General features: G+C 37.6%; 1 protein-coding gene across 1 annotated transcript; it reads right to left on the bottom strand.

The window, feature by feature from the left end:
• Positions 1-2,122: 2,122 nt before the first annotated feature.
• Positions 2,123-8,351, bottom strand: LOC127832459 (uncharacterized). Its single transcript, XM_052357931.1, has 2 exons — positions 8,217-8,351; positions 2,123-2,879 (listed from the first exon to the last, which is right to left on the bottom strand). Exons 1-2 carry the CDS (start codon positions 8,303-8,305, stop codon positions 2,264-2,266), a joined length of 705 nt encoding a protein of 234 aa, XP_052213891.1. The 5' UTR covers positions 8,306-8,351; the 3' UTR covers positions 2,123-2,263.
• Between the last annotated feature and the right edge of the window lie 5,673 nt (positions 8,352-14,024).

Here is a 14,024-nt window from a genome sequence, read left to right as displayed (position 1 = left end):
CATAAAGTGCGGCATTTAACTTAAATCATTAACACAATTATGGTGTCTATAAGGGCTTAACAAATAAGTACTGGTCATAAAGTGCAGCATTTAATGCAAGTATGGTGTCTATAAGGGCTTAACAAATAAGCACTGGTCATAAAGTGTGGCATTTAACGCAATTATGGTGTCTATAAGGGCTTAACAAATAAGTACTCATGTTAAGACACATAAAAGTATTGATATCTTTTGATGAGAAAATCCAAGTTTTCAGTATTATGGAATTTAAGAACCCGGTATTAACAAGGAGAGTTTAGTGGAAAGTCAAGTTAGTTGTAATACTGTGAAACCATTTATTTTCGACAGCACAAAATTTCGTCATTTTTATAAAAATGACGATTTCGTCAGCACTTAAATTCGCCGATTTCTGATTTTGAATTTTTAAAAAAATGCGTCAGTCAATATCCGATTTGTGTGTAATACATATTCGCGATCAATCGCAGTTGCAAAAAATCGTGGTACGAATGCGGGAACACACTTGAGAATCACTGCAGGAGGTGGGGCCTGTTTGTCACATGCCAATTAACTAGTCTTTTGTTATCAAGGGACAGTAATGGACCCTCTTAATGTATGCAATTCACACGTTCATTGTTATGATTAGCGGACAAGTGGGATCGAATAACCGTTAACGAGTGTTTGTAACAACGAAGCCAATTGCCAATTAGTCTTATTCTATTATTATAATTGCCATACTGATAACAATCGTATCGTAATCTGGAGGTTCCAGATTGTTAAGTGTTTTTTTTTCAAATAAAATTCTTTTTTATTCTGATATCGACATTAAAATTATAAACTCTATGTGTGTGTTTGTTGTTAAAAAGTAAACTACCGGTAAATAAATCAATAATGTCAATAATTTAAAAATAAATAAATTGATACATATAAAATAGTAATAAGTGTGGTTAAAACGAAAACAATCAAACAACAAACAGCAATTAAAATATTCTTTATTAATTTGTGATAAATACGCATGTTGATCACACATCGTCACCTTTTCATTTGGTTTATTGTCTTTCATCGGCATTCGCTGCGTGATGGCTAATATGCAACACCCCTGAAAAACACAATGCACCTAATGGGTAATAAAGTTATAAACAATTAGCGCTTATTCATTACCATTCTACATAAACGAAGTCAACGCATTCGATACAGCTGTACTGCACACGCGTTTTAAAGAAGTGTAACGTGTCAGTTAAGTACCTTGTGTAATCTACATCCCTTTGTGTCAAAACCGGATTAATCTTGATTACGAAACAGCAGTGAATGTGTGCATGGATTATGTTGGAATTTAATGCCTCATGTCTACGGTAAAGTTTTAAAATATTGTTCAACTTAGTGTTTGTTTTTGTTCAAACATAGAGCATGATTGTTCGTTAGGATCTTAAATTCGCCGATCGGTCGACTGACGAAATTTATGAAAATTAATGCCTGACGATTAATAATGGTTTCACAGTAGTTTAAATGAATCCATGTACAGGGGTTTTCCTTGCTTCATTGGGAAGAGGCCCTAGCCTATGGATTTTTGTGAAAAAATTGTGATTTTCTCGCTAAAATTACTGCTTTGGAAAATGAAAAAGCTGGTGTAAGTTAGGATTTTTGGGAAAACTGCATTATTTTAAAGAACTTTTCAATTGGGAAGGCCCCTGTTACATGTATATAAGGCTGAAAACCCCTGATGTATGACCACACGGCACTTGCATGATAAACAATGTAGAATAACTTTTTAAGTAAGATAAAAACTACTGCTGATTATATTTGCATGGAGTGGGCTTAATAACACTATTCCAGTCCAATGTCAAAAAGAAGGACTGATATCAACAGCTACCTTTGTCACTGTTTCCCCTGAGTTTTGGGGTCACAGGAACAAAGTCTTCAGGTCTCTCTGAAGCCCAGGCCTCAAGCTGTCTTTCCATATCATAAGACAGGCTGAGAAGTGCAGAAAGGGAAACAGCAAATACAGAAAGTGAAGACAGGAATGTTTAATTAACAGAAATATTAGTAGCAGATAATGGAAGTTTTAGATAAAAGACATGGAACATATCATCAGACAATGACGTCACAAATAACTTAATGTATACAAAAAATGTCAAGCATTGTATGTTAGTTTAAAGCCACAAGAATGCATTCTGCAAGTGCCAAGCGTTTATTTCAAACAAAGCAGAAATGGAAGAGAGTAATTCTGTTATTTGCATGACTTCTGAAATGCTCAATATAAGACAGAAACTTACAAAGTTCCCAACAGCTCTGGTGTCCCTTTGGGTTCATGCCCCCCTGCCTCCACAGCTGGTGTAGCCACACTGCAGTCACCAATATCATCTAGGGATGATTCACTGCCAGTGCTGTACTGGACGGTGCTATTGCTAGAGGAACTCTGACTCACGGAGGAGTCACTCCCAATCTCAGAGCTGCTTGCTAGGGAAGACCCACTGTCAGAGCTGGTGGCCAAGGAGGTATCACTTTCACTGCTGTACTTGTCCAGCACAATGAACTCTCCTCTGAATCTCTTAGCAGGAAGAGATCCGTCTCTCGACCTAGAGGTGTGAGATCTTTCTCTAGACTCCACACCAGTTCCCTCACCCAATCTGTCTGCCAGCTGAAAGTCCAAAGACCTGTACCCCTTCATTGAACTGGCTCTATCTGCAGGCCTACTTATGAATGTGGCAGAATCACTAGGCCCTGGTCTGGGCTGAAACCTTGCCGGCTGAAGATCAGCCTTGTACTGGTCAGCATCAGACCTCAGACTTGGGTTCACCCACTTATAGGGGTTAGGTCTGTAGCTAGAGGGAGCAGTCCAGTTTTGGACAGGTCTCCTGAATTGCTGGCTTGGCATGTAGGCGTAACTGAAACAATAAATACCAATTAACTTAATTCAAAACCATTTATATTTGTAAGTATCTAATATCTGTAAATGTATGTCAAGCTAGACTGGTCAAGGCTCCGATGTAGATGAAGATGAAGTCACATAGTTAAAAAATATGAATATTTTGTTGACACTTTCACCAATTTATGATTTTAAAACAAACAAGCGATGTGTTTGTGAAACACTATGTCCCCATATATTTGACCTTTGACCTTGAATGATGACCTTGACCTTTCACCACTCACAATGTGATACACATGCATGACAAATATCAAGCTGCTATCTTGAATACTGCAAAAGTGTACATTAATTAGCGATTTTGACCCGTATATTTGACATTTGACCTTGAAGGATGACCTTGACCTTTCACCACTCAAAATGTGCAGCTCTATGTGATACACATGCATGCCAAATATGAAGTTGCTATCTTCAATATTGCAAAAGTTATTGCAAATGTTAAAGTTTGCACAAACAAACACACAAACCAACCAACAGACAGGGCAAAAACAATATGTCCCCACTATAAATAAAGAATGTGTGTCAGTTATTTTCGATTGTTTGTAATACTTTTCTGAGATAAATCGCTGTTGGGAGAGGGGGTCACATGGGAGTAAAATGCAGGAAGTGGACCCTGTTTATCACATGCCAATTAACTTGTCCATTGTTATGAGATGATAGTATTGCTTCTTATTGCATGCAAATTAAGAAGCACATTGCTATTAGTAGCAGATTGGTGGGATGGAATGAACATGCATGAGTGTTTTAATGGAAATAGCCAGTTTCCAATTTGTCTTTTTCAATTATAATCATGGTTTAACCTGCAACATTCCTGAAAATAACAGTACACACAATGACAAACTTCAATACATGCCAAAATCTGTGAAAAGGCCCCTGTAAATTGATAAATGAAAACATCGGAACTTCAAGAGTTTCAGTATAAAACAGAAAGAAAATAAAAGCAAGAAAGAAGTAATCCAAACCTGGGTTCAAACCACTTACCCCTAGAGTAAAAGTCTAACACTAAGACCACTTGGCCATCCGTGCTAACACGGCAACAAATGTATTATACACTTTATATAAGCAATCCTAGTCATGTCACAAAATGTAACAATACCAACAGAACTTTCAAAAGTATACAAAAGCTTCGCGTGTATAAAGCTTTATAAATTAATTTTGCAGTTTTTAAAATGTCAAAAGATGTTCACAATTATGGAATATCCTAAATCAAACTTGAGTCCAAAAAGAACTTCCAGTGTTATTAAGACTATGTGTACTATAGACTCAGAGATTTTTTTCCCTTCTTTATAAAGTACCTGTACAAGATACTTTCCCAATTGAAGAACAAGAGTGCCAAACTGTCACAAGATACGCCCATTGAAGGCTTTGGACAACTTGATAACTTTACCATGACCCATATTTGAACTTGTCCTACATATCATCTAGACACAACTTCTGACCAAATTTGGTAAAGATCGGATGAAAACGACTTCAATAAGAGAGCAGATGCCTAACTTAATTCTTGAAATGCACAAAGTGACCCCGTGACCAAGTTTTTGACCCGGCATGACCCATATTCGAACTTGACCTAGATATTGTCTAGATACAACTTCTGACCAAGTTTGGTGAAGATCGGATTAAAACTAATTCAATCAGAGAGCATACACCATGCTAACTCCTTGAAATGCACTAAGTGACCAGGTGACCTAGTTTTTGACCTGGTATGATCTATATTCGAACTTGACCTAGATATTTTCTAGATACAATTTCTGACCAAATTTGGTGAATATCAGATGAAAACTACTTCAGAGAGTGGACACCATGCTTAATCCTTTAAATGCACTAAGTGACCCCGTGACCTAGTTTTTGACCTGGCATGACACATATGCTAGATATTGTCTAGATACAACTTTTGACCAAGTTTGGGGTAGATCGGATGAAAACTACTTCAATTAGAGAGCGGACACCAAGCTAAATCCTTGAAATGCACTAAGTGACCCCGTGACCTAGTTTTTGTTTTGACCCGGCATGACACATATTTGAACTTTACCTAGATATTGCCAAGATACAACTTCTGGCCAAGTTTGGTAAAGTTTGGATGAAAACTACTTCAATAAGAGAGCAGATGCCATGCTTAATGCTTGAAACGCACTAAGTGACCCGTGACCTAGTTTTTGACTCGGTATGACCCATATTCGAACTTGACCTAGATATTGTCTTGATACAACTTCTGACCAAGTTTGGTGAAGATCGGATGAAAACTTCTTCAATAAGAGAGTGGACAACATGCTTAATCCTTGTAATGCACTAAGTGACCCCGTGACCTAGTTTTTGACCTGGCATGACCCATATTCGAACTTGACCTAGATATTATCTAGATTCAACTCCTGACCAAGTTTGGTGAAGATTGGATGAAAACTATTTGAATTAGAGAGGACACTGTTGTGGAAGCCGCCGCCCGCCCGCCCGCCAAGGGTGAAACTATAATACGTCCCGTTTTCAACGGGCGTATAAAAACTACAAAATTCCCAATTGTTGCCTAAAAAATTTCCAAAGGGAATGAAAATTTCGTCATTTTTTTACAAAAGTGCATTATCTGCAAGTTAACAAATAATATGAGCACTGACACTGAACATTTCAAGCCAAAATGAATGTTAATCAATATTTGAGTTGATTTGTGCTATTCACCTATTGATGCCAAGCAATTAGAATAACACATCATTCTAAAACCAATTGGAAGATTACACGACGCGAATTTTCCCAAATTCAGGGTTTTTCGCGCTATTTTTTCCCAATTGGTATGGTACAGGTACTTTTCCCATTTGGGGAAGAAAAATCGCTGATAGAAACAACTGCAGTTTTTGTCTTTCCATCAACTAATATGATCTATTGACTATTGAGTATTGTATTCATCATGCGTTTTTTTAGAGACTTAAAGTAAAATAACTTAATAAGCAGGTTGTTACTTTCAAAGGTGTTGTTGTTGTTGTAAAATTTCTTGTTGTACCTTTTATTAATTCCAGAATTTCGGGTCGTTATCGGCTTTGCATCACGAAATTTATTTTTTAAAACATTACCCCACCCACTAATTAAAACAAACAAAGCTAAATTTATTTCAGCATGTGACGAAACAATTTCTGGAAAGATAATTATATTGACAAAAGTTTACTCACGAAGCTTTGGACATGTTCCCGTAACTAAATACCTGTCCGTAACCCATTATTTTTTTATAAATTGTATTAGCCGTGAATAATGCGCTTGCTCAATGTGTGCAGCTTGTTGCTACTAAAGAAGTTGCTATGTCATGTGATCATTATTATGATGCCAACTCATCATATTGAATGTTACTTTAGGCGACCAATCAAAATGCACCTTACGAAAACAATTAGGTAACGCAACAATGCGGCTAGTAATGTGTAATAACTAGTTTCCGGCGCGCGACTAGTTTAATTTTCAAAAATCAAGCCTTAACAGCAGAGGAGCTATGTATACAGAGAATTCTGTGTTTAAATACGGTTTACGTTTTATTTTAACTGTAAATGGGTATACGTTTATGTGTTTTTTTCACTTGATGTTTATATTTCTTTTAATAAAAATTCATTCGACATTTCGGTGTTCTTGCTTTCTTCGGGAATACCTATACACTGACGATTTAAGTAAAGTATCGGTATTTTGGTAATATTTTACTGTATTCATGCAAAAACACTTATTGTGAGAGAAAATGATATTAAACAATTTATTTCCAGAAGGTCACACAAGTAAACAACAGATTCTTTGGAAGGTTTTCTGTGGGAAGCATAAACGTAATAGAGCCGAATGAGCGTATTTAATATAAATCGAAAACGTTGCATCTGAATCAACCATACATAATAAAGAAAATAATACACCAATCCAGATGCAGAATGCAGTTGATGCACCACATGAATTAGAGTCACCGGTTGTTGATTTCTTCACCAAAAAGACGATAACAAAAGCATTGAAGCCGAAACCCAAACGATTCGTGTCTCCATTCAAAATCACAGGCAACTTGATGCACGAAAAAAATGTCCAGTAACTTACAGCCGCAGCAAACAAAATTGTAGTACCACTAACTACCGAAGATAAAGAAAAGGACACGCCAAAGGGACCTAAGTCGAGTACATCTGGACTCGGTAAACAGCATGTGCCCATTTTGAGTCCCGAGGATGCGGACAGCGATGAGGACATTGAGGCTGAATCGGAATCATGTTGTGTTTGCAATAGATTTGCGCTTGCAGACATTGACAAGTTCCCATACATAACATTGGTGACATGGGGAAAATGTGACAAATGTCCACATTTGACTCATTTGAAATTATGTACAAATGTGAGAGTAATACGACGGGACACTGAATTTCTGTGTCCTCATTGTTAATAAACATGTTTACAGTTTTACGATTTAAAACACAGAATAATTCTCTGTGTAAAAGTTAAAACGGATTAAAAATCTTATTTTTGATAAAATTGTGTTTTACATTGTTTATAATGATGATATAATATGTTATGTATCCTATTAAAATTTTTATGGCAATTGTTGCCCACCATACTTGAAAAAGAAATGTAATATTAGCGCGATATGATGGAGTGACCTAGATTTTACGGACGATTTGACAGGTTATGACCTTTATGCTGTAACGTCTTTAATTCTCACACCAAAGTAAAATAAATGCGATTGTTTTGTGAAATAATGATTCTCTTAGGGATTAGCATAAACTTTAGGGAATATATCGGATTTTTTGCTACAAAGTAATTGATTTTCGACAAGTAGGCCTACCGCGATACAGTGAGGTCCCATACTGGTCGGATTAACATGCAGTCTGCATTTTATGAACTAAAATATAAGGCTAGATTGAACTTAACCGTTACGCAGTTGTTTACCACTATCGACAAAGCGGGGGTTTGGGGGCGGTAGCCCCCGATACTAAGGAAATATATAGGATAAAAAGGATTATAAGGTGTTGCGTTAGTTGTTATGTGTTAGGTGTTAAGGGTTAGTGTTAGGGTACGCTGTTTGATGTTAAGTGTTGCGTACCGGTAAAGTTCAATCGTCCCAATATATTATGTTCTCATTACTTGAAAGCTCTTGGACATCTGTTAACTGTGTTTCATAGGCCTAGAATGTAAGTTTGTAGTCCAATAGGATATGCTAGCCTAATGTGTGCGCTATTTCATTGCTATTTATTTGTTTTATACCATCACTCCACCCACTTTATGCAAACGAATAATAAATCATTGTAGCTATCCATTATCTGAGAAAAAAAAACAAATAGCGATATTTGATAGCTATGTTAGATCTACTTACGGAACTTTGTAAACATTCGTTTTGTTAAACCTCTCTCCGTAACTCATTTCTGTGACGAAAATTGTGCACCGGTAAAAATGTGTGTGCATACAGTTTTGCCGCTTGTTGCTACTGAACGCGTTGCTATGTCACGTGACCGTTTTATCCAACATCTACCAATCGAATAAATTGTTACTTATCATCGACCAATCAGCGTTCTCCTTTCAAATTATTATTGTAAATTATGTGTAAGTGGCGGCATACGTATAGTAAATTACCACGGCGCGAAAATTTTGAATTTAGCAAACTCGATTTTTGCTCTATTTGTGTGATTGATTAAATACGAGGTAATGGTTCTTATTTAAAATGCGCAATTGTACATAATAATGGGTATGTAATTAAAGGAATGCTTTGCCAACTGCTTTTATGCAAATGCCAGCTAAATTGAAAATCATCATCAGTAATAAGACAGTATCTAGAATACCGTATAGGATGATAATATCAACAGTCTCTAGAATACCGTATAGGATGATAATATCAACAGTCTCTAGAATACCGTATAGGATGATAATATCAACAGTATCTAGAATACCGTATAGGATGATAATACCAACAGTCTCTAGAATACCGTATAGGATGATAATATCAACAGTCTCTAGAATACCGTATAGGATGATAATATCAACAGTCTCTTGAATACCGTATAGGATGATAATATCAACAGTCTCTTAAAATCCAGATAAAAAACGCTTACATTAACGGGGCGATTGAACTTTACCGGTACGCAACACTTAACATCAAACAGCATACCCTAACCCTTAACACCTAACACATACCAACTAACGCAACACCTTATAATCCTTTTATCCTATATATTTCTTTAGTATCGGGGGCTACCGCCCCCAAACCCCCGTTTTGTCGATAGTGGTAAACAACTGCGTACCGGTAAAGTTCAATCTAGCCACATTAACAATTAGATCACAAGTAATTTATTTATGATCTCTTTCATTGATTCAGCACATACTGACTAATATTTTTCCTAAAGTTGCTGCTTAAAAATACTCTGATACAATATTCGATTTAAACTTCTTTTTATGTCATTTGTGCAATTTCTTGATGGTTAAATATAGCAATAAACTGGATTACTACTAAAACACAAAATGACATTCAATGTTACTCACCATTACTACGCCCATGCGTCATGATTACCCTTATTTGACACACATACATCTTTGATACAAACTCAAGTTTAATAATATGTATGTAGATAGACAACTGTTTTCAAATTTCAAGAGCCAATTTTGTGCCTATGTTCTGTATACAGAATGATAACCGTGGGTATTAAAACTTAATTAACATTAAATCACTTCCACTTCATAACAAATGTAATAATATCTGTTATTCTTAATCATGTATCTTAACAATACATGTAATTGGTAAATATTTGCTTGCAAGTTTGTTGATGCTCCTCGCAAATATAAGAAAATATTCTTAAAACTTAAGTTCTACACGGACTCTAGATGAGATATATACGCTCCGTGAGTTCTACAATCAGAGCGTCAAGTTAAACCCAGATCAAGGCAAGCAAAAAACCCATCGTCCAAAACTTTTTTTAAGCCTTCGGAAATGAGCTGTCCAGACAGGTGTACAAGTATTTAGACTGCACACAGACCGAATTGCTTGAAAACAATCTTATGATATGGATAATTACAAGATATGATACGGGCCATGTTGAGAGATGATATCGACCATGTTGAGACATGATATGGACCATGTTTAGAGATGATATATGATATGGACATGTTAAGAGATAAAACAGACCATGTTAGGGGATGATATGGACCATGTTAAGATACCATACAAAAGATTGATAAAAAATTATTCTGTAGCTTACAATATTACTAATTCATAACATGAATACATATTTATTGAAAAACATTACCATCAATTTAACAGATTATTTTAATGTTGTGAGAAAAAAACACAGCATTTGTATCATTAAAAGGGAAATTAAGAATAAAAGATGAACAAAAAAATGGTCTTCTAATTTTATTGCATATTATATTCTAATGCAGAATTGTAACCTTTTTTACTCTTAACAAACGGTTAGTTATACGATAAATATCAAATACTAAACCATGAAACATAATACACAAAGTAACAGCTATTTTGTACATTCAACAATATCATTTTGTTTATATTTTGCTTTTTTCTAAATAAAGACACTTCCCTTTCAATCCAGTATACATTTGAACTTGCTGTGAAAGTGCTGTCCCTGATTTGCCTATGCATACTGCACAAGGTAACCCTGGCAACACTTTTCATGCATACTGCACAAGGTAACCCTGGCAACACTTTACATGCATACTGCACAAGGAAACCCTGGCAACACTTTACATGCATGCATACTGCACAAGGTAATCCTGGCAACACTTTACATGCATGCACTGCACAAGGTAACCCTGGCAACACTTTACATGCATGCACTGCACAAGGTAATCCTAGCAACACTTTACATGCATGCACTGCACAAGGTAACCCTGGCAACACTTTACATGCATGCACTGCACAAGGTTATCCTGGCAACACTTTACATGCATACTGCACAAGGTAATCCTGGCAACACTTTACATGCATGCATTAAGCCCTATGTATACTGCACATGGTACTCCTGGCAACACTTTACATGCATGCATTAAGCCCTGTTGCCTATGCATACTGCACAAGGTAATCCTGGCAACACTTTACATGCATGCATTAAGCCATGCCCATGCATACTGCACAAGGTAATCCTGGCAACACTTTACATGCATGCATTAAGCCATGACTATGCATACTGCACAAGGTAATCCTGGCAACTATTTACATGCATGCATTAAGCCATGCCTATGCATACTGCACAAGGTAATCCTTGCAACACTTTACATGCATGCATTAAGCCATGACTATGCATACTGCACAAGGTAATCCTGGCAACACTTTACATGCATGCATTAAGCCCTGCCCATGCATACTGCACAAGGTAACCCTGGCAACACTTTACATGCATGCACTGCACAAGGTAATCCTGTCAACACTTTACATGCAAACTGCACAAGGTAATCCTGGCAACACTTTACATGCATACTGCACAAGGTAATCCTGGCAACACTTTACATGCATGCACTGCACAAGGTAATCCTGGCAACACTTTACATGCATGCACTGCACAAGGTAATCCTGGCAACACTTTACATGCATACTGCACAAGGTAATCCTGGCAACACTTTACATGCATGCATTAAGCCCTGTTGCCTATGCATACTGCACAAGGTAATCCTGGCAACACTTTACATGCATGCATTTAGCCCTGCCTATGCATACTGCACAAGGTAATCCTGGCAACACTTTACATGCATACTGCACAAGGTAATCCTGGCAACACTTTACATGTATGCATTAAGCCATGCCTATGCATACTGCACAAGATAATCCTGGCAACACTTTACATGCATGCATTAAGCCATGACTATGCATACTGCACAAGGTAATCCTGGCAACACTTTACATGCATGCATTAAGCCCTGCCTATGCATACTCAGGGGTGTAAATTGTCCCAAATTTGAAATCCGGAAAATTAAGCCGTAGGATAAAGGGAAGAGAGGGCCCAACCCCCCGAGCCCTAGCTTATTGTTCTTTTTTTTAATAGTCTTTCTAGGTGCAATTTCTGGTGAGTACAATGCGAAATATTATAAACCAAACCATCCGTAACACCGCATGTGTATTTGTCATTCTAAATAAATGATATTAAGAACTTCGAAATTAAATTAAAATCGACAAACCAGCGTATCCGAAAACGACTGTCCAAAAACATGTCGCGATACATCATTTGCAAATGAAATAAAATATGCATATCGTTTGACTGCAGAAAATGAAAACCAGTAACCAGTAACCTAGCAAATACGCAGTCAATATATAATTTGATTAACATATTGTTTTAAAATATGATATTGCAGTGCTTTACTTAGCCAGTTACTGCTCATGTCAGTGCCAGCCGCTTACCAATCAGATATCAATAAATAAAATCGGTACCAAGCGCAAATGTCCGGAATGCCGACGATGCTATAACAATATTCGTTCTGAAATGATCCCGCACTTAAAGAATTTTGTCCCTACCCCCACCCGCCTTAAACAAACTCATAGGATTTACATTCACGTCAAAATCAACCCTGGCCGGCTCGAATCCGGATTTCCGGAATAATCCGGAATATTGACACCCCTGATACTGCACAAGGTAATCCTGGCAACACTTTACATGCATGCATTAAGCCATGCCTATGCATACTGCACAAGGTAATCCTGGCAACACTTTACATGCATGCATTAAGCCCTGTTGCCTATGCATACTGCACAAGGTTATCCTGGCAACACTTTACATGCATACTGCACAAGGTAATCCTGGCAACACTTTACATGCATGCATTAAGCCATGCCTATGCATACTGCACAAGGTAATCCTGGCAACACTTTACATGCATGCATTAAGCCATGCCTATGCATACTGCACAAGGTAATCCTGGCAACACTTTACATGCATGCATTAAGCCCTGTCTATGCATACTGCACAAGGTAACCCTGGCAACACTTTACATGCATACTGCACAAGGTAATCCTGGTAACACTTTACATGCATGCATTAAACCCTGTTGCCTATGCATACTGCACAAGGTAATCCTGGCAACACTTTACATGCATGCATTAAGCCATGACTATGCATACTGCACAAGGTAATCCTGGCAACACTTTACATGCATACTGCACAAGGTAATCCTGGCAACACTTTACATGCATGCATTAAGCCATGCCTATGCATACTGCACAAGGTAATCCTGGCAACACTTTACATGCATGCATTAAGCCCTGCCTATGCATACTGCACAAGGTAATCCTGGCAACACTTTACATGCATACTGCACAAGGTAATCCTGGAAACACTTTACATGCATGCATTAAGCCCTGTTGCCTATGCATACTGCACAAGGTAATCCTGGCAACACTTTGCATGCATGCATTAAGCCCTGCCTATGCATACTGCACAAGGTAATCCTGGCAACACTTTACATGCATGCATTAAGCCATGCCTATGCATACTGCACAAGGTAATCCTGGCAACACTTTACATGCATGCATTAAGCCATGCCTATGCATACTGCACAAGGTAATCCTGGCAACACTTTACATGCATGCATTAAGCCATGCCTATGCATACTGCACAAGGTAATCCTGGCAACACTTTACATGCATGCATTAAGCCATGCCTATGCATACTGCACAAGGTAATCCTGGCAACACATTACATGCATGCATTAAGCCCTGTCTATGCATACTGCACAAGGTAATCCTGGCAACACTTTACATGCATGCATTAAGCCCTGCCTATGCATACTGCACAAGGTAATCCTGGCAACACTTTAAATGCATGCATTAAGCCATGCCTATGCATACTGCACAAGGTAATCCTGGCAACACTTTACATGCATGCATTAAGCCATGCCTATGCATACTGCACAAGGTTATCCTGGCAACACTTTACATGCATGCATTAAGCCATGACTATGCATACTGCACAAGGTAATCCTGGCAACACTTTACATGCATGCATTAAGCCCTGCCTATGCATACTGCACAAGGTAATCCTGGCAACACTTTACATGCATGCATTAAGCCATGCCTATGCATACTGCACAAGGTAATCCTGGCAACACTTTACATGCATGCATTAAGCCCTGCCTATGCATACTGCACAAGGTAATCCTGGCAACACTTTACATGCATACTGCACAAGGTAAT

The sequence above is a fragment of the Dreissena polymorpha genome, chromosome 5 (genome assembly GCF_020536995.1).
Source record: "Dreissena polymorpha isolate Duluth1 chromosome 5, UMN_Dpol_1.0, whole genome shotgun sequence".
Lineage (NCBI taxonomy): Eukaryota > Metazoa > Mollusca > Bivalvia > Myida > Dreissenidae > Dreissena > Dreissena polymorpha.
The sequence above is the reverse complement of the archived record's forward strand: the minus strand, read 5'-3'. Positions and strand labels throughout refer to the sequence as shown.

Bases quoted from the DNA above. Each gene is read 5' to 3' on its own strand.
- LOC127832459 (XM_052357931.1), bottom strand. From the start codon at position 8,305: ATGCACACACATTTTTACCGGTGCACAATTTTCGTCACAGAAATGAGT. The intron at 2,880-8,216 runs GTAAGTAGATCT...TTATTGTTTCAG, and splicing joins ACGAATGTTTACAAAGTTCC to TTACGCCTACATGCCAAGCC.